The 24,673-nt window shown below is 42.4% G+C and overlaps 1 protein-coding gene across 2 annotated transcripts in view; it reads right to left on the bottom strand.

Annotated features, from left to right (window-relative positions):
* The window catches only part of man2a2 (mannosidase, alpha, class 2A, member 2), a 77,423-nt gene that overhangs the window by 33,177 nt on the left and 19,573 nt on the right, over positions 1 to 24,673 (bottom strand). For both annotated transcript variants that reach the window (XM_072282139.1, XM_072282138.1), the window contains exons 2-10: positions 23,768 to 24,022; positions 19,375 to 19,519; positions 17,221 to 17,392; positions 15,683 to 15,810; positions 9,711 to 9,884; positions 8,406 to 8,592; positions 3,037 to 3,214; positions 2,440 to 2,642; positions 1,584 to 1,766 (exon numbers count right to left, since the gene is read on the bottom strand). In XM_072282139.1, coding sequence (XP_072138240.1) covers positions 1,584 to 1,766; positions 2,440 to 2,642; positions 3,037 to 3,214; positions 8,406 to 8,592; positions 9,711 to 9,884; positions 15,683 to 15,810; positions 17,221 to 17,392; positions 19,375 to 19,519; positions 23,768 to 24,022 — 1,625 coding nt within the window. The remainder of the gene's footprint in view (positions 1 to 1,583; positions 1,767 to 2,439; positions 2,643 to 3,036; positions 3,215 to 8,405; positions 8,593 to 9,710; positions 9,885 to 15,682; positions 15,811 to 17,220; positions 17,393 to 19,374; positions 19,520 to 23,767; positions 24,023 to 24,673) is intronic.

The raw sequence follows: 24,673 nt of genomic DNA, 5'->3' as shown, positions 1-24,673 counted from the left end.
ATCTTGATGCCATACTCAGTCAAATGCTGCCTTGATGTCACCAGCTATCACTCTCACCCCATCTCTGGTATTTAGCTCTTTGGTCTATGCTTGGACGCAAGGAGGTGATGAGGTCAGGAGCTGAGTGGCCTTGACGGAATCCACACTGGGCATCCATAAGCAGGTTATTTCTGAGTAGGTGCTGCATGATAGCACTGCTGACCCCTTCCATTACTTTGCTGATGATCGAGAGGTAATTCGCTGGGTTGGACTCGTCCTGTTTCTTGTGTTTAGGACATACCTGGGCAATTTTCCACATTGCCAGTTAGATGCCAGTATTGTAGCTGTACTGGAACAGCTTGGCCAGTGGCACAGCAAGTTCTGCAGAACAAGTCTTCAGAATTACTGCTGGGAGTTTGTCTGGGCCCATAGCCTTCACAGTATCCAGTACTTTCAGCCATTTCTTGATATCATGTGGATGAATCAGACTGGCTGCATACTGACATCTGGGATGCTGGGGACTTCTGGAGGAGCCCGAGCTGGATCATCTACTTGGAACTTCTGACTGAAGATTGTTGCAAATGCTTCAGCCTCATCTTTTGCACAGGTGTGCTGGGCTCCTCTATCTCTGAGGATGGGGATATTTGTGGAGCCTCCTCCTCCAGTGAGTTGTTTGATTGTCCACCACCAATCACAGATGGATGTGGCAGGATCACAGAGCTTAGATCTGATCTGTTGGTTGTGGGACCACTCAGTTCTGTCTACTACTGGCTGTTTATGGTGTTTGGCATGCAAGTAGTTCTGTATTGTGGCTTCACCAGGGTGATGCCTCATATTGAGGTGTGCCGGGTATTATGCTCGGCATGCCCTCCTGCACTCTTCATTGAACCCAGGTTGATCCCCTGGCCTGGTGGTAGTGTTAGAGTGGGGATATGCTGGGCCATGAGGTTACAGATTGTAGTTGAGTACAATTCTGCCGCTGCTAATGGCCCGCAGTGCCTCATAGATGCCCAGTCTTGGGCTGCTAGATCTATTCTAAATCTATCCCATTTAGTACGGTGGTAGTGCCACACAACGTGGTGGAGTATTTCTTCAATGTGGAGACAGGACTTAGTCTCCACAAATACTGTGCGGTATACTAATACATGTACATCAAAACATACAGTGAAATGCTTCGTTTGCAGCAAATCAAATCAGCGAGGATTATGTGGAGCATCTGCAAGTGTCACCATGCTTCCAGTGCCAACAGGACCACTACTTACTAATCCATGCGTCTTTGGAGTGTGGGAGGAAACCAGAGTACCTGGAAAAACCCCCGTGGCCGCTGGGAGAATGTATAAACTCCTAACCCCGATCTTACAGCCAGTGCTGTAAAATGTCATGCTAACTGCTAAAAATACTGGTTCACATTTCACCTTGGGCTTCCCAAACCTTGCCTCCTGCCAATCTGATCACACATGCTTCACATCAAGGTGACAGAAACTATATGAGAATGTGGACTTTAGGGTTAAAAGTAGAGTGATGGGCTACCAAACTAATATTTTCTGATAGTGCGTTAATTGGAAATGATAGTCTCATTAAAAGAAGCTCCTTGCAGCAAGTACCTGAGCCCATAGTCAACAACCACTACTTCTTTTGAGGTGCCTGTAATGGCATCATGGTGCTGGAATAGGCCTATGTTCCGCCGGGCTTCTGTTAAAAAGCGATAATCGGAAACAGGGTATCTCATATCCACCCCAGAGTGCCGAGCATGATTCAAGGCCAAACTGTACAGTATCTCTGCTGCTCTGCAATAAAATAACAAAGTTTACAGAAGGCTGATATGAGTTATTTACCAAAAATACTCTTAAACACCACATGATCATATTCCTGCCCAAACTTCTGTGCTGTCACTAATTACAAATAAACTTTTAAAATATAGAACATAATAGCACAATACAGGCCCTTTGGTCCACAATGTTGTGGTGACCTTTTAACCTACTCTAGGATTAATATATCCCTTCCCTCCCACATATCCTCCATTTTTATATCATCCATGTGCCTATCTCAGAGATCCTAAATGTACTTACCTCTGCTACCACCCCGGCAGCACCCAACACTGTGTGTTAAAAAATAAACACCTCTGAAATCGCCCCTATACTTCCCTCCAGTCACCTTAAAATTATGCCCCATCATATTAGCCAATTCCACCCAGGAAAAAGTCTCTGGCTGTCCATTTGATCTATGCCCCTTATTATCTTGTTTACCTCTATCAAGTCACCTCTCATCACCCTTCGCTCCAAATTCTCACTTATGCTCTCCCTATATTTTCCTCTCATTTATTTTCTCGTTTTTGCTCCTTAACATCTATTTAAATTGTTCCTGTAAACAATTTCGCAAGACGTTCTCATTCCTTTTCATTGTGAATATGAAAGCTCCAAGAGCAGAAATGTGTGCAGATGCCAAGTAGAGACTTCTAACCTGAGGTGTGATTCCAGCACTCGATCCAGATTCTTATAAAAAGGTCTCGAAGTAAAACAGCCACTCCAATAATGGTCCTCACGATCGGCATAAGTGAAGAAGTCACCACTGAGAACTGGATAGGATGGAGGCTTACTGCCAGGGCTAACACCATTCTTCTTGTAAACAGCATCAAAATATTCAGACAGGCTTCCAAACTGTACCTGGAAGGCAAGGACAGAAAGCACTTTATTCCTCTCTAAAACTCTCCTTCCCAATTTTCTCCAGTCTCTCAAGATAGACTTCCAACTTCAATCTACTTCTACAGGGGCCCTCCAGTACCTTTTCCAGAGAACATAATTCAGTATTACAGACTATACAATAATGGAGGCTATCACGGTTGAGTCTAACTTGTCCTCAACCAATTCCACGTGCTCCCAGCTTTCCGTAAGAGCACCAAATGGCAGACGGAATCCCAGCAATTCCTCCTCGGCTAACCAGAACCATGACAACCAATGTCACAACCACTACAGTGGATCACAAATCTAGAGCTGGAGACTAGAACTGATCCAATGGAATCTGGCCCAACAAAACTTTCCTTAAAGAAGGAGCACTTACTTGCACATGAAGCTCTGGGTGAGAGTTCATGTAGTTGAAAAGTTTCTCATAGTTATGGAACTGCTGGTCCCACTCCATTGCCTTGTCATAACGAAAGTCATCTCCAAGTGGAATCAAAACGACTTTGCTTTTGTACAGCATGGACTTCTTCCGGTATTGATCCAAAAGTAAGTTTGCTCTGAGCCAAGGGAAAGATGACATGAAACAGAACCATCGGTGTGAAGGAAAAACATCAATGTGTGTCAGCAGTAATAAACATAATAATAAGGCATCCGTTAGCCTTGCGAGACCATGGATCTGCGCCTGGAAAGTCTTCACTCTCCAGGGTGCAGGCCTGGGCAAGGTTGTATGGAAGACCAGCAGTTGCCCATCCTGCAAGTCTCCCATCTCCATGACACCAATGTTGTCCAAGGGAAGGGCATTAGGACTCATACAGCTTGGCACCAGTGTCGTCGCAGAGCAATGTGTGATTAAGTGCCTTGCTCAAGGACACAACACGCTGCCTCCACTGGGGCTCGAGCTCACGACCTTCAGGTCGCTAGTCCAATGCCTTAACTACTTGGTCACGTGCCCACACTAGTAATAAACAAATTGGGCTATAATCAATCTGTTCTTCTAAGATGGCACCAGAGAGTGGTGACTCTGTGTGCAATGAACATTACCACACTTCTGGCACTATTTATTTACTTATACCATAAGATCATAAGATATAGGTGCAGAAGTAGGCCATTTGATCAGCCATTCAGTCATGGGCTGATCCAATTCTTCCAGTCATCCCCACTCCCCTGCCTTCTCCCCATACCCTCTGATACCCTGGCTAATCAAAAACTTATCTATCTCTGCTTTAAATGCACCCAATGACTTGGCCTCCACAGCCACTTGTGGCAACAAATTCCACAGATTTACCACCCTCTGACTAAAGTAATTTCTCTGCATCTCTGTTCTAAATGGACGTCCTTCAATCCTGAAGTCGTGCCCTCTTGTCCTAGACACCCCTACCATGGGAAATAACTTTGCCATATCTAACCTATTCAGTCCTTTTAACATTTGGAATGTTTCTATGAGATCCACCCTCATTCTCCTGAACTCCAAGGAATACAGCCCAACAGCTGCCAGATGTTCCTCATACGGTAACCCTTTTATTTATTTTTAACACATAAGAGATTCTGCAGATGCAGGAAATCCAGAGCAACACATACAAAATGCTGGAGGAACTCAGGTCAGGCAGCATCAATGGAAATGAATAAACAGCTGAAACTTCGGGCCAAGACCCTTTGTCCCCATGAAGGGTCTTAGCCCAAAACGTCAAAGGTCTATTCATTTCCATAGATGCCACCTGATCTGCTGAGTTCCTCCAGTATTGAGAGGGGGGGGAGAGGGGGGGAGAGAGGGGGGGAGAGAGGGGGGGAGAGAGGGGGGGAGAGAGGGGGGGAGAGAGGGGGGGAGAGAGGGGGGGAGAGAGGGGGGGAGAGAGGGGGGGAGAGAGGGGGGGAGAGAGGGGGGGAGAGAGGGGGGGAGAGAGGGGGGGAGAGAGGGGGGGAGAGAGGGGGGGAGAGAGGGGGGGAGAGAGGGGGGGAGAGGGGGGGAGAGGGGGGGAGAGGGGGGAGAGAGTGAGGGAGTGAGTGAGGGAGTGAGTGAGGGAGTGTGAGTGTGAGTGTGAGAGAGTGTGAGTATGTGCGCTTGTTTTTTTTTTAAAAAAACATTCCTATTGTAACTTAGCATTTTTATGTACTGCTGCCGTAAAAGAACAAATCGCACGACATATATCAGTATCAATGTACCTAATTCTGATAAACCTGACAATGACTCAATCACCTCAAAGTTGAAATCAAGTTTAATGTCACGTGCACTGGTTCAATGAAAGGCTTATTTGCAGCAGCCATCTGAACAACAGCAGAAATGTAACAAGTATAGTCCTTTGGTACCACTGCTTTAATTATCATTTGCTGTTATTCAGATGGCTGCTGCAAATAAGCCTTTCGCTGAACCAGTGCAGACATAATATTTCTTGTCAACTCTGCCATGGACTGTCCCAAGCCCAGCTGCAAAAGGAGGAGGATTGTGCATGGGGCCAGCAACCTCATCCTGTAAAACCCCAGAGCTACAGAAATGCCAGTAGAAACTCCAAAGACCTCAACCCAGGTCCAGGATAGAGGACTCTGGCAAGCTGCTGTCGACAGACTATATAGAAAGTGTGATGGGCTTAAGTCATATTTCTTGTCAACTTTTCCCAATACAAATTCCTATGTCTAAGTTTATAACATCAAGCTGTAATTAAATTCTTCTGCTGGCAGAGGTGTCATAATTGCACCGAATATCAGGTAAACAAACAACCCATTTAGATCGGCAGATTCCAATATGAATGTGAATACAAAATTTAATAATGGAATCATATACAAATAAAGGCAAAATTGCATGTCAATCACATTATTTCTCAGTTCCTGTCATCAGCTTTCAAAACATTCACACTTTAATTTGTGCCACGAAGCATCGTAGTCAATTTAAATTACATCTTTGCTCAAGCTTCAACTATCTATAACTACAGAGGCAAAAAACTGTACAAGGCTATACCGGTCTTGATTCCATGTGTACAGACTTGGGAGAAAAGTAGTGGATACAGCCCAGTCAATCACAGGAAAAGCCTTGACCACCACTGAGCACATTTACAAGGAGCACTGCCATATGAAAGCAGCATTCATCATCAAGGACCCAAATATTCAAATCAGAATCAGGTTTAATATCACCAGCATATGCCATGAATATTGTTGTCTTTGCAGAAGCAGCACAATACATAATACCATTGGAAAGGAGGCAGAGGAGCCTTAGGTCCCACAGCACCAGGTTGATGAATCAGGCTCCTGAACCAGCATGGATAGCTTCACTCGCCTCAACACTGGAATGCTCACAACCAATGGTCTCACTTTCAAGGACTCATGTCCTCAGTATTATTTATTTATTTCTGTATTGGCATAATTTGTCTTTTTCACATTGGCTGCTTGTCAGTTTGTGTGTAGTTTTTCATTAATTCTATTATACATCTTTGTTATACTGTAAATGCCTGCAAGAAAAAGAATCTCAGGGTAATATATGATGGGATATTCATATTTAGATAATAAATTTACTTTGGACTTTGAGATTGTCACAGACTATATGGAACATAACATTGAAGCCAAATGACTAATACAAAAGATAGGTCGTAGTACAGGCAAACCCGGATCAGGCTGACCTCTACATTGTTTATCGATTTCAACTTGGAAAGTAGAGCTTTATTCTTGGTTTCAATGACTTGGCGTAGCATTAAATGGATAGAAAGAGTTATGTGCATGTTTGGGTAATAAAGTAAAACCTTACTTAAAGATAATCTGATCACCATCAATTGAAAACACAATTTGAGCACTTCTGATTCTTTCCCCCTGAAGCCACTGGCACAATAGTGGAAGAACATGACTGATATGGATCAGGAGGTCACACAGCAAGAGTAGGCAAGTCATTCTTTGCTGGATAAAGAACACGGGCCACCCATCATAGTACAGTCCACCTGACCCCAAGTAAACTGACATGAAGATCAGATACAGATTCATTAATTTATCACATGCACACTGAAACATATAGTGAAATGTGTTGTTTGCATTTAACACAACCCAAGGATGTGCTGGGGGCAGCCCACAAGTGTCACCACACATCCCGACACCAACATAGCATGTCACCATGTTACGCAGAACAACATGGTCACTTCTGTCTCTTTCACACACACACACTTCTAAAACCAATTGGCTGCACCACTGATAATTTGGTGTGTCCTATTAAAGAGGTGAATACTTATTTTGTTTTATATTTGTAATTAATTTAGATCACTTTGTAGAGATCCGTTTTCAGTATGACATGAAAGAGTCTTTTTCTGTTGATCAGTGTCAGAAGAAAAACAAATTAAATCCACTGTGATTCAATGTTGTAAAACAATAAAACATGAAAACTTCTGGGGGAGGGGAATATTTTTTATAGGCACTGTACAACCAATGTATATAAGCTAGCTTATGTTTTATAACCATTGTGTTTATAACTAAGCAGATAGCTTTTAACAAAAGGAGGACTTTTGCATTCAATATCAATCCTTCATAGCATCCAACGAGACCACGAACAGCTGCTTGGATATTTCCCACCACTCTCCCGGCTGCTAAGAACTCCTTTCAAAAAATTAATCGTGGGAGGGATAATCGGGTATCACCAAACATTGGAGATCTTCAACAACAAAACACATTAAGAGAGAGTACACAAACTGCACCGAAGTGGACAGGAAGGCTCTATAACAGGTAGACAAAGCTCCCCAACCCATCACCAACACCAGCCTACCTGCCATCAAAGACACAAAGACATATATAGAGAAAGGTGCCGGGTAAAAAGCCAGCAATATCATGAAGGATACCGCACCCCCCCCCCCCAACCCTGTTCATGGATTGTTTATCCCACTCCCATCAGGGAGGAGGTTATGTAGCATCCATGCCAGGACCACCAGATTCAACAACAGTTACTTCCCCCAAGCAGTAAGACTGATCAACACTTCCACCCACTAACCCACCCTATCACAACACCCACCACGACTGTCAGTCGCCTTATGTACAGACACTCCTGTGCCTAGCATCACCTTATGTACATGCAATCAATGTAAATAAGCAATCTTTTGTACTTATAGTTATTATGGTCTTTATCTTAATTAACAACTATATCATTATTCTTCACACTTTCGCACTGGAAATGACGTTAAACAATCTTGAAACCATACTCTAAATCGAAAGGAATTAAGTCCTCCCACTGTGATGATTACGAGGTAGATACAGGAAGATTCTACAAAGTAATCCAAGTTAGAATTGATCATCGCAGCCATAAATGGAGAGAAAATACAAATGAAACAGACTGAAACACATAACTGGTGAGTAGGAATCCAGATTAAGCACGTTCTTTAGGGCAGCACAATCACTGCAGTGCTATCGATCATTGAATCAGTGCTCAGTTCCTGCCGCTGTCTGTAAGAAGTTTGTTGTTCTCTGCGTGACAACATGGGCTTCCTCTGGGTTTTCCTGTTTCCTCCTATATTCCAAAGATTATGGTTAGGGTTAATAAGCTGAGGACATGCTATGTTGATCCCAGAAGAGTGGTGACACTTGCGGGTTGCCTCAGCACAGTCCTCGGACTGCTGTTCGTTGCTGCAGAATGATGCATTTCAGAACATTCTGATGTATATGTGACAAATAAAGCTGATCTTAATTAATAAGCTAATCTTTACTCAAACAACAACTTTATCTGATGAGCAGCAAGAGAGAAGCCAGTAGACAATGACGGAACCCATGGCAGTCCATGAGATCAGCTCCTACCTCTCCGCCACATTGGCATCATTTATCACTTTAGGTGGGACTTTCCAAGGACAGCTGATGCGTCCTCCAGGGAGGCGCCTGAAGTCAAACTGGCAGCAGATTTTAGGGTCAGGCCCACAGGTGTGTGGAACATCATAACTGTAGAAAGGCATCAGGTGACAGAAGATATCTGTGCTTGAATCAGTGTCTAGAGATAAAAGTATGGCAGGGGAGAAGCAAAATGTTTATTTTAATTATAAGGTTGATTCTTGACAAATGCAAGAATTTATGTAATTTTTCCCACTCCCTCAATAAAATAAACTTGATAAAAAAAAAAGACATTGGAATTCATCAATCAGCATCTGGAAGTGTCTCCTTTCTGAGAAAAGGAATTACTGCACATTTCCAACACTTGTGTCCCTCCCCCTTGGTCCAGTCCCTTCCCACTCACGTCCATGATGCCACCTCAACAGATTCCATTTATCTGGTCCCCACTGGTTCAAATTTACCACAAACATATCATCTCTGTAAACCTCCATCCCACATCAGAGGGAGGCCCAACTATCCCTGCCAACTATGCTTTCCACCATAGGCACTTTCCACTATAGGCACATAGGACCTGCCTTTCAACTCTTTCTGAATGAAGTTGCACTTCTAACCTGATCTACTGTTCAAACTGACAAATACAGATTGGGTGACCCTTTTGCAGATAACCAAGCATTTGGTCTGTAGGAGTGACGCACAGCTCCTGGCTGCCTGCCATTTTAGTTCTTCACCCTACTTCTGCTCTGACCTGTCTTTGAACTTCTTCACTGTTAAAACAAAGTCAAATGTAAGCTTGAAGAACAATATCTAATGTTCTCTTGCAGCCTTTCAGACTTAATACCAAATTCTTCAACTTCAGGTAATTAACTTTTTTTTTTGCTAGATGTATTCAATTCTGGCAGAATTGCTATTTCTGCTGTCGTTACTTTGGCTTAGTTTCTGTTTTTTTCACTATAATGGTTGGACCTATCCCACAGCCTTACCGTTAACAAAATATCACACAAAGCAGCATAATGTGCTTCTAACTGCTATGTTAAGTCATATGGTCTCACACTGTTGGAGTTACTTCCTTCTTTTCTACTCATCCTTCTCTGCTACTAACACTAAACTGGTTCTCTCTTTCCCAATTCTGAAAAAGGAATTGAGCCCTGAAACGTCAACTGTTTCGTTTTCCACAGCTGCTGCCTGACCTGCCGAATTTTCTTCAACACTTTGCTTTATTCTAGTGTGTGAATTTATTCCCAGTTTATGAGATCTCTTTGCAGAGTTGCTCTCACTTACCCCAGGTCTGTCTCCACATGAACTCCAGGTTTTTGGTAGCTGCAAGGTGTTTTTTGATGGAGTAGTGTACCCTTTGGATGAGCATGCTGGTCAGGTTGGACCGTTTGAGCAGGTAGGGCATTGTTGAGCTGTGTCCGAAAGGGTCGATTGCCCATCCTGATTTTGGGATCACTCCTATGAATACAAAATGTAGGTGTCTACTCAAGAGTATATACATCAAACCAACCACAGGGTAGATATCATGTTCAAAAAACCCTAGACTATACAGAAACTAATAATAGTTAATTTCATGTCCATGAGATGCTACAATACCATAAGACACAGGAGCAGAATTAGGCCATTCAGCCGATTGAGTCTACTCCTCCATTCCATCATGGCTGATTTATTATCCTTCTGAACCACATTCTCTTGTCTTCTTCCCTTAACTTTTGATGCCTTGACTAATCAAGAATCTATCAACCTCCACCTAAAATATACTCAATGACTAGGCCTCCACAACTCTTTGTGGCAATGAATTCCACAGATTCACCAGCCTCTGGCTAAAGAAATTTCTCTTCAACTCTGTTCTAAATGGACATCCCTACATTCTAAAGCTGTACCCTCTGGTCAAGATTCACCTATTATAGGAAATATCCTCTCCACATCCACTCTATCTCAGCCTTTCAATATTTGAGATTAGCCCTCATTCCTAAAATACCACTAACAAAGCTTTCAAACTCCCATATGGAATGAGCAAAGTCCAGTTTCAATCTATGGGAATGGTAGACTGGATTTCAAAATATAGTTTAAAAATCGTTCTCATTTGTGCCAACTCCCACCACCGTGAATGAGATCACTCCTCTGATGTAAGTGGTACTAATAACTTTACCTACACTTGTTTACATTAACTATACAAATGAGTGAAGTTGAACAACTTGACTGTGTGCTTTCATAAGCTCTTAATCTAAACATGAAAAAACATTGATTAACATTCAGTACATCCCACTTACTGCCACAGTCAATCTTTACAACCATGGCTACTGGATATGGAAAGGCCATTCTCCCAGAAATAGCAATCTGGTAAAATCAGCTACTCAGTTTGCACAATGTTGATTGAGAAATAAATATTGTCCAGAACATTAGAGGCAAGTCCCTGGTTCTTCTTTCAACCTGCTCAAAAGAACCTTTTGTGCTTAGATCAGAACAGAGCTGTGGTCTCAGCTTAAGATGCCGACATGTCCAACAGTTACAAACAGGAGAACATCTTGTTTGTCTAACAGTTGACCACTGTGCCAAGACCTGCACTTAAAGGAAATCTTCGTTATCCAATGGGTCAGATAACTTTTAATCTCAGCCATGTTGTAAATACTCCAGCCTAATCTGCAAAGTTCCCACAGGGAAAGATAGGAACCAGGGAACACTTCAAAAAAAAAATTACCCTGAACTGGCAACCCTTTACTTACATTCATAGGATAAGGAGGGCATCACTGATTGTGAAAGAAAATTATAAAGTTAAGATTAATTTTGAATTAAATGTTGTTCTCAAGCTTGACTAGCTAGATATCGTTCAAGACCTGGGTCACGAGGGTGACGGAAAAAGAGGCAGACGCTGCCTTGCTTGTGTGAGCCAACAATAGCCAGACATAGATCATGCCAGCAGTGAGGTACTGTTAACTTTTGCCCCAGATTGTCCAGCAAGTAGCAACGAGCTGCAGACACGTAATTTTGTGCCTCGTGCGGAAATGTTGTGAACTTGCGGATACCAAACAGGTGCTTTGGAAATCACTGACCAAGTAAGTTCAGCTGTTGGCTATTGCCCAAAATCTACTGTACAAATCTAAGATGTAACCAAACTGTCGGAGTCATAAAACAAATGGCTCCCTGTAATCACGTGATGAAAAGGGTTAACCGTATACCGAGGTCCGTGTCTTATTTCTGTTCCCTAACAGAGCAAAGTCTCTCGATAGTGATTGGTGACGAAATTATTCCAACGCTGATGAAACTCACACTTACTAAACAGACTTAATGGGCCAAATGGCCTAATTCTGCTCCTATGTCTATGCCTTGAGAGTGGTAATGGTGGTTCTTCCCCAGCACCATCAGGTTTCTGAACGGTCCATGAACCCACAAGCACTACCTCGCTATTCCTCTTTTGCACTACTTATTATTTTATTGTAACTTACAGTAATTTTGCCTTGCACTGTACTGCTATTGCAAAACAAATTTGATGACTTATATCAGTGATAATAAACATGATTGATCAAAGTTACAGGGAAGTAGTCACCCCAAAGTTGTAGGAGGCGAGTAGCTGGGTGACGGTCAGGAGAAATGGAAATAGACAGTTAGAGCAGAGCACCCCTGTGGCCATTCCCCTCAAAAGCAAGTACACTGCTTTGGATTCTTTTGTGGGAGAATGCCACGGTGACCGGGTTACAGGCACCAAGCACGGGTCCGTGGTGCAGAGGGAAAGAGAAAGAAGGGAGCGGTAGTGATAGGGTACTCAATAGTGAGGGGAACAGACAGGAGATTCTGTGGACGTGAATGGGACACCCGCATGGTATGTTGCCTCCCAGGTGCCAGGGTCAGGTATGTCCCAGATCGCGTCCACAACGTTTTGGAGAGGGAGGGGAAGCAGCTAGATATCTTGGTACATATTGGTACCAATGACGTAGGAAGGAAAAGCAATGAGGTCCTGAAAAGAGAATTTTGAGAGCTGGGTAGAAAGCTGAGGAGCAAGACCTCCCAGGTAGCAATTTCTGGAATGCTGCCTGTGCCATGCACCAGTGAGGGTAGAAACAGGATGATCTGGCAGATGAATGTGTGGCTGAGAAGTTGGTGCAGGGGACAGGGCTTCAGGTTCTTGGATAATTGGGATCTCTTCTGGGGGAAGTATGACCTGTTCTAAAGTGACGGGTTGCACCTGAACCTGAAGGAGACCAATATTCTCGCAGGCAGGTTTGTTAGAGCTATTAGGGAGGGATTAAACTAACTTGGTGGGGGGAGGGGGGAACCAGAGTGAAGGGACTTAGGAAAAGATGGATGGTAAAAAAGTAAAGATAGCATGCAGTCAAATTGTCAGGAAGGGCAGGCAGGTGATGGGACTTAGTTGCAGCCAACAGACTGAGTATCAAATTATTAGGGATGCAGAGTCAGAAAGGACAGCAATTATGGTACTCAAGGTGTTGCATCTAAATGCACATAGTATAAGAAATAAGGTGGATGATCCTGTTGCAATAATACCGATTGCCAGGTATGATGATGTGGCCATCACTGAATCATGACTGAAGGATGGCTGTAATTGGGAGTGTCCAAAGTTACACGTTATATCAGTGGGATAAAGGAGGTGGTGTGGCTCTGCTGGTAAAGAATGGCATCAAATCAGTAGAAAGATGTGTCATAGGACTGGAAGATGATGAATCCTTGTGGGTTGAGTTAAGAAACTGCAAGGGTAAAACACGCTGATGGCAGTTATATACAGGCCTCCCAACAGTGGCTGGGAGGTGGACCACAGGTTACAACAGGAAATAGAAAAGGGGAGTCAAAAGGACAATGTTATGGCAGTCATGGGAGATTTTAACATGTAGGTTGATTGGAAAAAACAGGTTGATAATGGATCTCAAGACAGTGAGTTGATGGAATGCCTCAGAGAGAGCTTTTTAGAGCAGTTTGTCGTTGAGCCTACTAGGGATCAGCTATACTGGATTGGATATTATGTAATCAACTGGAGGCAATTTGGGAGCTTAAGGTAAAATAACCCTTAGGAACTAATGATTACAATTGATTGTGTTCCACTTGAAATTTGAGAGGGAGAAAGTAAAATCTTATGTAGCAGTATTTCAGTGGAGTAACAGAAATTACAGTGGCATGAGAGAGGAGTTGGTCAGGGTAAATTGGAAGGAGCTGCTGGCAGGGATGTCAGCAGAGCAGCAATGGTGTGTGTTTCTGGGAAAAATGAGGAAGGTGCAGGACATGTGTATTCCAAAAATGAAGAAATACTCAAATGGTAAAATAGTAAAAGCATGGCTGACAAGGGAAGTCGAAGCTATTGTAAAAGCAAAAGAAAGGGCATACAACAAAGTAAAAATTAGTGGGAAGATAAAGGATTGGGAAGTTTTTAAAAACCTACAGAGCAACTAAAAAAAAAAATCATTAGAAGGGAAAAGATGAAATATGAAAGCAAGCTAGCAAATAATATCAAAGTGGATAGTAAAAGTTTTTTCAAATATGTTAAAAAGAGAAATGAGAGTGGATATAGGACCGCTAGAAAATGAGGCAGGAGTAATAATAACTGGGAACAAGGAGATGGCTGATGAACTAAATGATTATTTTGCATCAGTCTTCACTGTGGAAGACATTAGCAGTATGCCTGATGTTGTAGTGTGTGAAGGAGGAGAAGTGGGTGCAGTTACTGTTACAAGAGAGAAGGTGCTCAAAAAGCTGAAAAACCTAAAGGTACATAAGTCACCCCGACCAGAGGAACTGCACCCTAGGGTTCTGAAAGAGGTAGCGTTAGAGTTTGTGATGTCATTAGAAATGATCTTTTAAAAATCATTGGACTCTGGCATGGTGACAGAGGGCTGAAGAATTGCGAATATTACCCCACTCTAAGAAAGGAGGAAGGCAGTAGAAAGGAAATTATGGAAAAGTTAGCCTGACCTGAAGGCAAATGCCATGTTAGCATTCATTTCAAGAGGTCTAGAATACAAGAGCAAAGATGTGATGCTGAGGCTTTAAAAGGCCCTTAGGTATTGCAGAGGAGGTTCACAAGGATTATTCCAGGAATGAAAAGGTTATCATACGAGGAATGTTTGATTGCTCTGGGTCTGTACTCGCTGGAATTCAGAAGGATGAGGGGCAATCTCATTGCAACCTTTTGAATGTTGAAAGGCCTAGACAGAGTAGATGTGGAAAGGATGTTTCCCATGGTGGGAGAGTCTAGGACAAGAGGGCACAGCCTCAGAATAGAGGGGCCTTCTATCAGAACAGAGATGCGGAGAAATTTCTTTAACCAAAGGGTGGTGAATTTGTAGAATTTGTTGCCACATGCAGCTGTGGAGGCCAGGTCGTTGGGTGCATTTAAGGCAAAGATTGATAGTTCTTGATTGGATATGGTTTCAAAGGTTATGGGGAGAACGCTGGGAACTAGGATTGAGGAGGTAGAAAGTAGTATCAGCTATGATTGAATGGTGGAGCAGACTCATTGGGCCAGATGGCCTAATTCTGCTCCTATGTCTTATGGTCTTATGATTCTGAACTGCCTTCATGAATGGCTACAGTCTATGATGCTCCCATAATACTGCTGGATAGGGAGTACTAGGAATTCACAACCTCAATAAAGGACTGTAATGCTTTGCAAAGTCAGACTACCTGTGACTTAACAGAGGAACCTGGAGAGAGTAGAATTTAACATAAGCTTTCTATCCTTGTCCCTTTTGGTGGGAGAGATTACAGACCTGGGAGATGTTGCCAAATCAGGCTTCTGAGTAATTACAGTGTATTTTGTAGATGGTATATTGTATCCATGAGGAGATGAGAGTGGAAATGAATATTTCACATAGAGCTTGGGAAACTAAACACAGAAAACTTTTCATTCAGACAAAAAGATTATTGTCTCATCTTCCAAAGATATGAGGGGTAATTATCAAGGTGATCAAATGTTGTTTTGACTAGCAGGGAATATTACACCGCTTCCAACCCTCGCAGCCTGTGCCCTAGAATGCTTAATGAGACATGTAGAAGGAGATATAGTTTGTGATTAACATGTCCTTGATGTAACAGTTTAGAAAGAACTATACTCTGTATCTCACCTGTGATGGCACCTGAGGAGAGCGTGCTTCACTATTGTGAATGGAAAATACTTTTTCATAAACAGTTCTGTAATCAACAACAGGGTCAACATTCGGTACTTCAACAAGAAAAAAAAAATCGGCATCGCAGCATAATCCTCAGATCCTTAAGGTACATCAACATGGTTTGTCAACGTAGATAATTACCAATATTTTTCACCAGCCACTGATGTCCTTCGATTAGCTGATCAATCATTGCAAAATAATGGGAGTTAGCTTCATCTGTCATTACCCAGCCTCCAGTCACAAACTCCAACTGACCATTAGCTGCCAGCCTGATAACCAAAACAAACATCGAGGAAAATGGTAATTAATCACAAATTTACCCAAAATTAATTGAACAAAAGATGCACAAGAGACCCTCCACCACATCATTCTGGGCAACTTCTGCCATCTTCAATGAGATTCCAACACCAAACATACCTTTACCTCCACCCTCCGCTTTCCGCAGTGATCCTTCCCTCCGCGATTCCCTTGTCCATTCACCCCTCCCCACTAATCTCCCTCCTAGCACGTATCCCTGCAAGCGACAGAAATGCTACACCATCTCACTCACCTCTTCCCTCACCTCCATTCAGGGCCCCAAATAGTCGTTCCAGGTGAGGTAACAATTCACCTGTGAATTTGTTGGGGGTCGTCTACTATATCCGGTGCTCCCGATGCAGCCTCCTCTACATTGGTGAGACTCGGCGTAAATTGGGAACTACTTTGTCAAGCACCTCCATTCCATCTGCAAGTAGCAAAATCTCCCCGTGACCAACTATTTTAATTTCTATACCCATTTCCATTCCGACATGTCGGTCCATGGCCTCCTCTTCTGCCATGATGAGGCCACTCTCAGAGTGGAGGAGCAACACCTCATATTGCACCTGGGTAGCCTCCAACCTGATGGCATGAACATTGATTTTGCCTTCCAGTATTTTTTTTCTCCTTCCACTTTCCTCGATTCCCCACTCTGGCTTCTTAGCTCTTCTCCTTACTTGCTTATAAGCTCCCCTGGTACCCCTCCTCCCATGGTCCACTCTATCAGATTCCTTCTTCTCCAGCCCTTTACTTTTCCACCCATTATCTCGCAGCTTCTTACTTCATTCCCCCCTCCCCCACCCACCTAGCTTCACCCATCACTTTCCGGCTTGTCCTCCTTCCCCTCGCCCCACCTTTTCATTCTGGCATTTTCCCCCTTCCTTTCTGGTCCTGAAGAAGGGTCTCGGCCCAAAACATCGACTGTCTATTCATTTCCATAGATGCTGCCTGACCTGCTGAGTTTCTCCAGCATTTTCTGTGTATTGCTCTGGATTTTCAACATCTGCAGAACCCCTTGTGTTTATAAGTGACTGATGCGTCTTTATAATAAAATTAATTTACCACAGAAAACAGCATCAACATCTGATAATTGATTCTGCTGAATAAATTCTGGCAGTAAATGATTCCCGGCAGAGAAGCAATTGGCAGTTGTTTGAGGTGAGGATATACTGACTAGTCTTTAGCTACCTTGGTCACAATGACTATGTGCAGAATGAGATGTCAGAAAGGCTGACCCACACAGTCTGTGTAGATCAACAGTGTGCTTTGATTTGATGACCAACTGCAGCACGAGGGGACAACTGGGACCGGGATTAAGAACCCTACACCTTATCCAACACTAGACAACATTTTCACAAGAGAAAATTTATGTTCCTACATACCGGCGGACCGCTGCCCTCTTCTGAGTGTCAATGTTGTCCCACCACTTGGAGAAAAAGGAGATCTCTGCCCAAATAAAGCGGCGTTTTGGGTCCTCCTGCAGCTTCGGCAGCATGTTGTTCAGAATGTGCTGTGTCTGGTCAAAGTAATACTTGTCAAAAGTCTTAATCCACCCTGTAGAACAGAATCAGATTACAACTGAGGGGGTTCCAACGTGTTGTATATTTTAAACACACCTCTCAGAAACAACTAGAAGTACTTCACATCAGAAATGTGGGTTCAATTGCAACACTTACAAGAAGTTTGTATAAGTACATGGATGGGTGGAGAACAGAGGACTATGGTCCAGGTGAGGATAGATGGGACTTGCAGAATAACAGTTTGCATGGGCTAAATGGGCAGAAGTGCCCATTTCTGTGCTGAGTACCCTATTACTCTATAATGCAGCCCTGTAGGTATGGGAATATCACACAAACAGCAATTTGATAAACAAAAGAAATCGACTGGGCTGATTTACATTGATGTCACAGCCTTCTAATCACAACCCCGCAATTATTAATGTCTAGCAGAACCAATAAGGTGGAAGTGTCTCCACTACACATCTTTTCTGAAATAAGACAGTTCAGTCATTCCCTCAATATTACACCAATGTACAATAAAAATGAGATAATCGCTTCTCTCTTATTTGGAAATCCTGCTGGGTTGACATATGGAGTGTAATCTGCGGGATTGAAGTACAAGGAGGTTATGTGGCTGAGGCCAATATTCAGAATCCAGGCTGGGTGTATGGCCAAGAGCCAAAGTCAGAAATGTAGGTAGGTTTGCACTCGAAGCTGGGACCTGAAGTGGTTCTACATTTCAGCCGGCTTTGACAAGGTGAAATATACAAGCTGAAACTCAGTGATTTCCATTTCAGGTTAAAGTCAGCAAGTTATTTGGAGAAATACACACAAAAAGTGCTGGTGAACGCAGCAGGCCAAGCAGCATCTATAGGAAGAGGTACAGTCAAGGAAATTTATTTGGATAATTTATTATATTGCTGTACAAGCTGTTAAAAAAGGTGTTTTGTGGTATTAATGGGAGCGACATCATGGGAGCATTATTATCCTACAATAGTCCAAGAAACCTGCAAGTCACACATCCAAATATTAAGGATGTTGGATTATTGGAATTCAACTACACCAACGAAGATTGTGTATAAGCTCTTGACTGGAGTTAGAATCCCAACTATTGATGTCAGAAAATGAAACTCCGGGCTGTATATGGTGACATATATGCACTTTGTTAATAAAATTTACTGTGAACTTTGAACTTCAAGATGCAGATGAAGAAAAACCCCAATCTCCTTGTGGGCATTCTTAGCAGTTCAACAAAGCTAAAAGTCGAGCAGATCTAAAAAGAACGAATTTCCACAGATGTACAGAGGAAATTTACAAGTCCACTGTAGTTGTAGCCACGGTCTAAATATTTAGGAATCACGTCAAGGATAGAACCAATTTAGAGGCCTTCCATTGGTTGGGGTCAACTATGGATGATGCATCCAAGCTGTCAAGCCAGGGTAGTACAATATGGAGGGTAAGCTGTTGCCCTGTAGCAGGCTCCCCCTCGCCACGCAGTTGATGACATCCAAAGGAACAGAGACCAGTGTCACCAGCTCCAGTCAGTGTTGAACTCAACGTAGGACTGCCTTGGGACTCATCTCTGGATTTTTTCTTCAGGGCTTATTCCCAAAGCCTTCCCCATGAGTGGGTACGGCTACAAGGCAGCAAAGGTTTGAGATTAGAGTTTTCCTTCTCCTAGATGAGCTGCCAACCATGGTTGACAAGCCCCATATGCCCGGAGTGACTGGCATTAAGGCGCCAGTAACCCGCCTTTGCCCTTTCTCTTGTTAGTAGAAACAGTTCTGCCAGGTTTAGTAGCTCAACCACACGTGAAAACCAGAAGCTGAACTTAGTTGTCAGAGGCTATTTGAGGCACATTTAATAGGTAGTATGAGCTTAGAGCTTATACCCACTACCCCAGGCTATGATAACCTTGACTCTGGCCAAAATTACACCATTTTCATAAAGCCATTAGTAATTTTATAAAATATAGTAACATGCTTAAAAAACCTTGTTATTTAAGGTGACTCAGGAAAATCAATGCATTCCTCTCACCTGGATCATTGTGGGAATGGGGCACCACAAACACCTGTAATGGTTCACTGTCCCACTCCTGCTGATCATAGGTGATCTCGAAGCCCTGCTTCCAAGCACCACCATCCACATTGTCAAACTTCAGGAACGAATAAATATCCAGCATCTATCAGAGCAAAGAAAACAGGCATGTACCAAGACCACAACACAACTTGAAGTTACTAAATCAACAGGGAGCAACTGGTCAGTGACCCAGGAAGTCACAAAAACATGGCGGAGAACAAGGGGTTGAGTGTCCCAAACTCTCAGACACAACCCAGGTGATGACAGGCATCAGTATCCGTGGCCCAAGGGTGCTGTAAGATTGGAACCTGATTAAAAGCTTTAATACGAAATATCAACACTGTTAGATTGGGGTATGGAATTGTTATTTTTCTTGTAGTTTAACTTTCCTATGCTTGCTTGTAATTTTATATAATGATCTATGTACATGTCATTATTCGGTGAATTTTCCAATAATGATAGTGCAGTTGCTTCTGTATGTTTCCAGAAACTTCTTAGTTTTCAGTAGGCAGTGTCATACCACTTGAATCTGGCCATTTTATACAGTAGGTTAATTGTCAGCACTGGAATTTTTGGTTATCTCTAGTCTGAATACGAGGTGACATGACTACTTTTTCCCATTTGTCTTTCTTTCTTTGTTCATGTAACATAATAAAATTGCTAGCAATAAATTTTAGCTCTCATTCTTTACAATCCATTGAGTCAGACAGCTAGGAGTAGAGCTATTTTCTCCAAATCCGTGGAAATTTAGAAGCCCCAGTACATCTTATTTAGTTATTATAAATTTTTATTTAGGGGCACAGTACAGAATAGGCCCTCCCAGCCTGCGCTGTCCAGTAACCCATTGATTTAAATCTAACCTCATCACAGGACAACAACCGATACATCTTTGGATGGTGGGATGAAACTTCAGTACACCCACGTATTCCACGGGGAGGACATACAAACTCCTTACAGAGGGTGCTGGGAACAAACTCCGAACTCTGAGCTGCACTAAATGCTACACTAGTGGGACAAATTTTTTTTTATAGGCATCCGTTAGTCTCATGAGACCATGGATTTATGCTTTGAAAGGTTTCCAGGGCGCAGGTCTGGGCAAGGTTGTATGGAAGACCAGCAGTTGCCCATGCTGCAAGTCTCCCCTCTCCACACCACCGATGTTGTCCAAGGGAAGGGTATTAGGACCCATACAGCTTGGCACCAGTGTCATCCAATCACTAGATGAACGCCTTAACAACTTGGCCACACGCCACGTGGGACAAATTTACATCTGGTGAATTTGCATTGATTGCAATTATATCAGATATCATGTTTCAATTTATTCTTTAAATATAACAAGACAACACTTCAATAAATCTAGATGAGTTCCAATGTACGATTTAATGAACTGAAATTTAATCTCACAAAACCTGTTCCCTTGGCAAAGAGAAGATACTCAAGGATCAGAATATTAAATGATATACAAAACCAGGAGCAGGAGTAGGACATTCAGCCCCTCAAGCCCAATAGCATCATGGCTGATCTTCTACCTCAGACAGTTTTTGTGCCCTGTTTGTATTCCCCTCGGTTCTTTTAACATCCAGAAGCGTATTGATCTCTGCGTAGAATGCAAGCAGTGATTAAGCCACCACAGCCTCCCTACATTTCCTACCCTTTGAGTAACAGATTTCTCCTTATTTCATCCTGAAAAGCCCAGCTCTTATTTGTGACTACCCAGTCAGGATAAAGGGCCTCAGCCCCAAACGCCGACTGTTCATTCTTCACCATAGATGCTGCCTGACCTGCTGAGTTCCTCCAGTATTTTGTATCTGTTATTCTGGACTTCCAGCATCTGCAGACTCTTACCACCCCTGAACTTTACGTTTTTTTTATGCTAGTGTTAGATTAGAGTGTAGAATTATTTTAACTTTCTTATGCTGGCTTGTATTTTCATATAATCACCTACATGTAATTGTTCAGTGAACTTCCCAGGAAATATGGTAGAGTTGTTTGTATTTTTCTAGAAACTTCTTAGTTTCCTGTAGTAGGTGTCACATTATTTGAACTGGCTATTTTAAAGGTTAATGAGTATCACTGGAATTTGTTATCTCTGGTCTTCCTTGGTGTTTTCTTTGTTCTCTCAGCTTCTCCTGCTTGTTCGCTTTCTGCTCTTGTAACAGTTAATAAAACAATCGTAAGCAATAAGTTTTATTTATATAAGCCTTTTTGGGATTACTGGACAGTACAACTTGAAGAGCCTATTCCACGCTCTATTTCAATATATAAATGCAAATATTAAACAATCTCTTTGTCCCCCTACCTTCAGGCAGGAGGTACCGTAGCATTAGGGCAAGAACTGTTAGAATAGGGAACAGCTTCTTCCCCAGGCCGTAAGACCACTGAACCACCTGCTACTACCCCTGACTCAACATGTTTGAAGCACCAGTAGTGTTACATTGTTTACTTTTTAACTTGCACCTCGTTATTTGTTAACTTATTTGTGGTAATACTACTTTGTGTGTTATGTGTGAGAGTTCCATGTACTGTGTTGTGTACCTCAGTCTGGAAAAACATTGTCTCATGTGGTGGTATACATGTGTATGGTTGAATGACAACAAACTGAACTTGATTCCCATTATGGCTGCTGTCCTTTTGAATGATCAAGGTCATAGAGTACAGAATTGCTTTATTGATCACAGAGGTTTTGTCTGCATTAACATATTTGCAGTTCAACCGTACACAAATCAACGGCTGAGGAACATTAGCCTGAAACTAATAAACACAAGATGGAAATCCAGAGCAACATTCACAAAATGCTGGAAGAATTCCCCAAAATGGGCAGCACCTACGCATAGAAATTAACATTTATGCAGCAGCTTTCAAAGTGCCCGGTGACTAATGCAAGGGTTTTAGATTTGCGCCACTTAAGATTCAAGATTGTTTAATATTATTTCCAGTATACCTACATGTGTTGAAAGGAAAGAAATAACTGTCACTCTGGATCCGATGCAACACAGAAAAAAAAATCACTAATAGTCAATCTATATACAGTATATAATCAATCTTACACATTTATATTTACTGTGTTTTTTATTTTTGTAAAGAACACAAACACAATAAATATAAATACATAAGATAAATTACTGTATATAGATTGACTATGTGTATATCGAGTGATGCTAGGTACAGGAGTGTCTGTACACATGATGATTGACAGGAAATTATAAAGCAGTGGTGGTTGGGGGTGTGGAGGGGTCGGTTAGTGGGTGAAGGGTTTGATCTGCCTCACTGCTTGGGGTTTGAGTCTGGTGGCCCTGACATGGATGCTACATAGTCTCTTCCTTGATGGGAACGGGACAAACAACCCATGAGTAGGTTGGTTGGAATCCTTCAATACATTGCTGGTGTAACGACCTGGGAAAGGTTTCCCTGCTGGTTTCTCTGCAGCGCAGTGTTTGGGTTATGACTGGAGATAACAGGGGGCTTTGGAATGTGTGCTGGTCAATAAGGGGAGATGTTTTTCTTTCTTGTGTGCCCAAGCAAAGGTTTTGCGGTCTTTTGTTCGGCAGGAGAGAGAGAAGATGCCAGAACGGGAAGTTGTAGTCTGCAGGACGGAATGGACTAGGACCCGGGGAGGGGGGGGGGGGTGGAAATCGATGGAGGACAAACAGACAGGAAAACAGTGAGCTCCAATGTGCACATTAGATTGTTTCATGAGAATAAGCCCTTTTTCTTTTTTGTTTCTTTACTAACCCTATAGTCAAATTAAGAATTATAAAGCTCAATCGTTTAATTGCTTATTGTGCACTGTTTGTTATTTTGTAGTACTGATTTGTAACAGGGGAACACGTCATGCAGCATCCACCCAAATGAGATTTCTCAAGTTTGGCTGGGCTGGAGGCTGTCTTCCCCTAGATTAACGCGGTTGGCTGAACCTGAGGGTTAAACTGGTAATAGACAATACAACTGCAAGTTTTAAAGAACAAAAATACCATTTTATTCTTTAAAACTTGCCATGAGGGCTTGACGTATGGTTTGAGAGGCAGACAGGCTGTTTTTTTATGTTTCATTTGCAAGGTAAGTCAGCACATACTGCACTGCACTCAAACATTTAGCCAAATTACATTACCAAATCCTTGAGTAAATTGATAGGGGGAGCAGAATAAAAAACAGTTATCAAACTGGATTAAAACTGCAGTCACACTGAGGGCTGTTTAATCCAATCTTTTCTAACTTCCAATCAGAGTTTTTCAATCAGTCTTACAATCTCATCAACAAAACTTTGGAAAAAAGACAAGTGTCGTTGATTCACAAGGATTAGAAACTGATGCAAGCCAGCAGAAATAAATAGCATTTGATCAAGTTTGCCTACCTGCAGGTCTGTTTTTTGTTCATTATTCCCAATAGCAGACTGACAGTCTTGTGGAAACACTGAGAGGAAGGTCTGTTGATTGTCTATTGGTAAAACCCAGGAGCTGTTTGCTTGGAAGGTGTTTGGGCCTGGATGTGCATCTGCATTCTCAGTGAGCTCCAGCACAGAGTCCTTGATGTGGCTGATGATTTGATGATTTTCTTCCAAAAGCTGCTCCAATTGCTCAATGCGATTTTGTAGCACCGAGATCTGATTCTATTTTACAGAAACAAAAGAGAATGTGGAGGACGTTACACTGTGGGTTCAGAGCTCAGCGAATTTCACTCCTTTTAATTTGTGTCATTTAGAATAGATGAAAAGATAAGCTGTATACTCATTCGACATGTGGTACTTGCCCTGAGAGCTTCAACAATCATTTCTTCAAGGTTACAGAATCAAGACATACTTCCAAATGCACATCATTTTCTGATAGGGAATGCAGAACTTGACACAAGCTGATGTGCACATGATCGAATGTCTAAACTTTGGTAAGAACCAGAATTATCACCGACACATGGCGTGGAATTAGTTGTTGTGTGACAGCAGCACTGTGCAAAGATATATAAAAATCTATAAATTGCTAAATAAAGTGCAATTAAAGGAAGGATGAGGTTATGTTCATAAAAATCAGAAATCTGATAGCTGATGGGAAGAAACATCAGACCATTTTTTAACAAGCACTTCACCCTCATCAAGAAGGTACCACAGTGGGTTGTAACTGAAAAAACATCCTGGGAAAAGAATGGAGCAAATCCTTTTTCTGATCTGGCAGCTGAAATTTACAATAAAAGTTTAAATACAATCTGACTTGTTACTTACAAAAAAAATGTCCTTTTTTTCTCCCTCAAATAAGTTTTCCTCCATCTC

The sequence above is a fragment of the Mobula birostris genome, chromosome 18, assembly GCF_030028105.1.
Source record: "Mobula birostris isolate sMobBir1 chromosome 18, sMobBir1.hap1, whole genome shotgun sequence".
NCBI lineage: Eukaryota > Metazoa > Chordata > Chondrichthyes > Myliobatiformes > Myliobatidae > Mobula > Mobula birostris.
The sequence above is the reverse complement of the archived record's forward strand: the minus strand, read 5'-3'. Positions and strand labels throughout refer to the sequence as shown.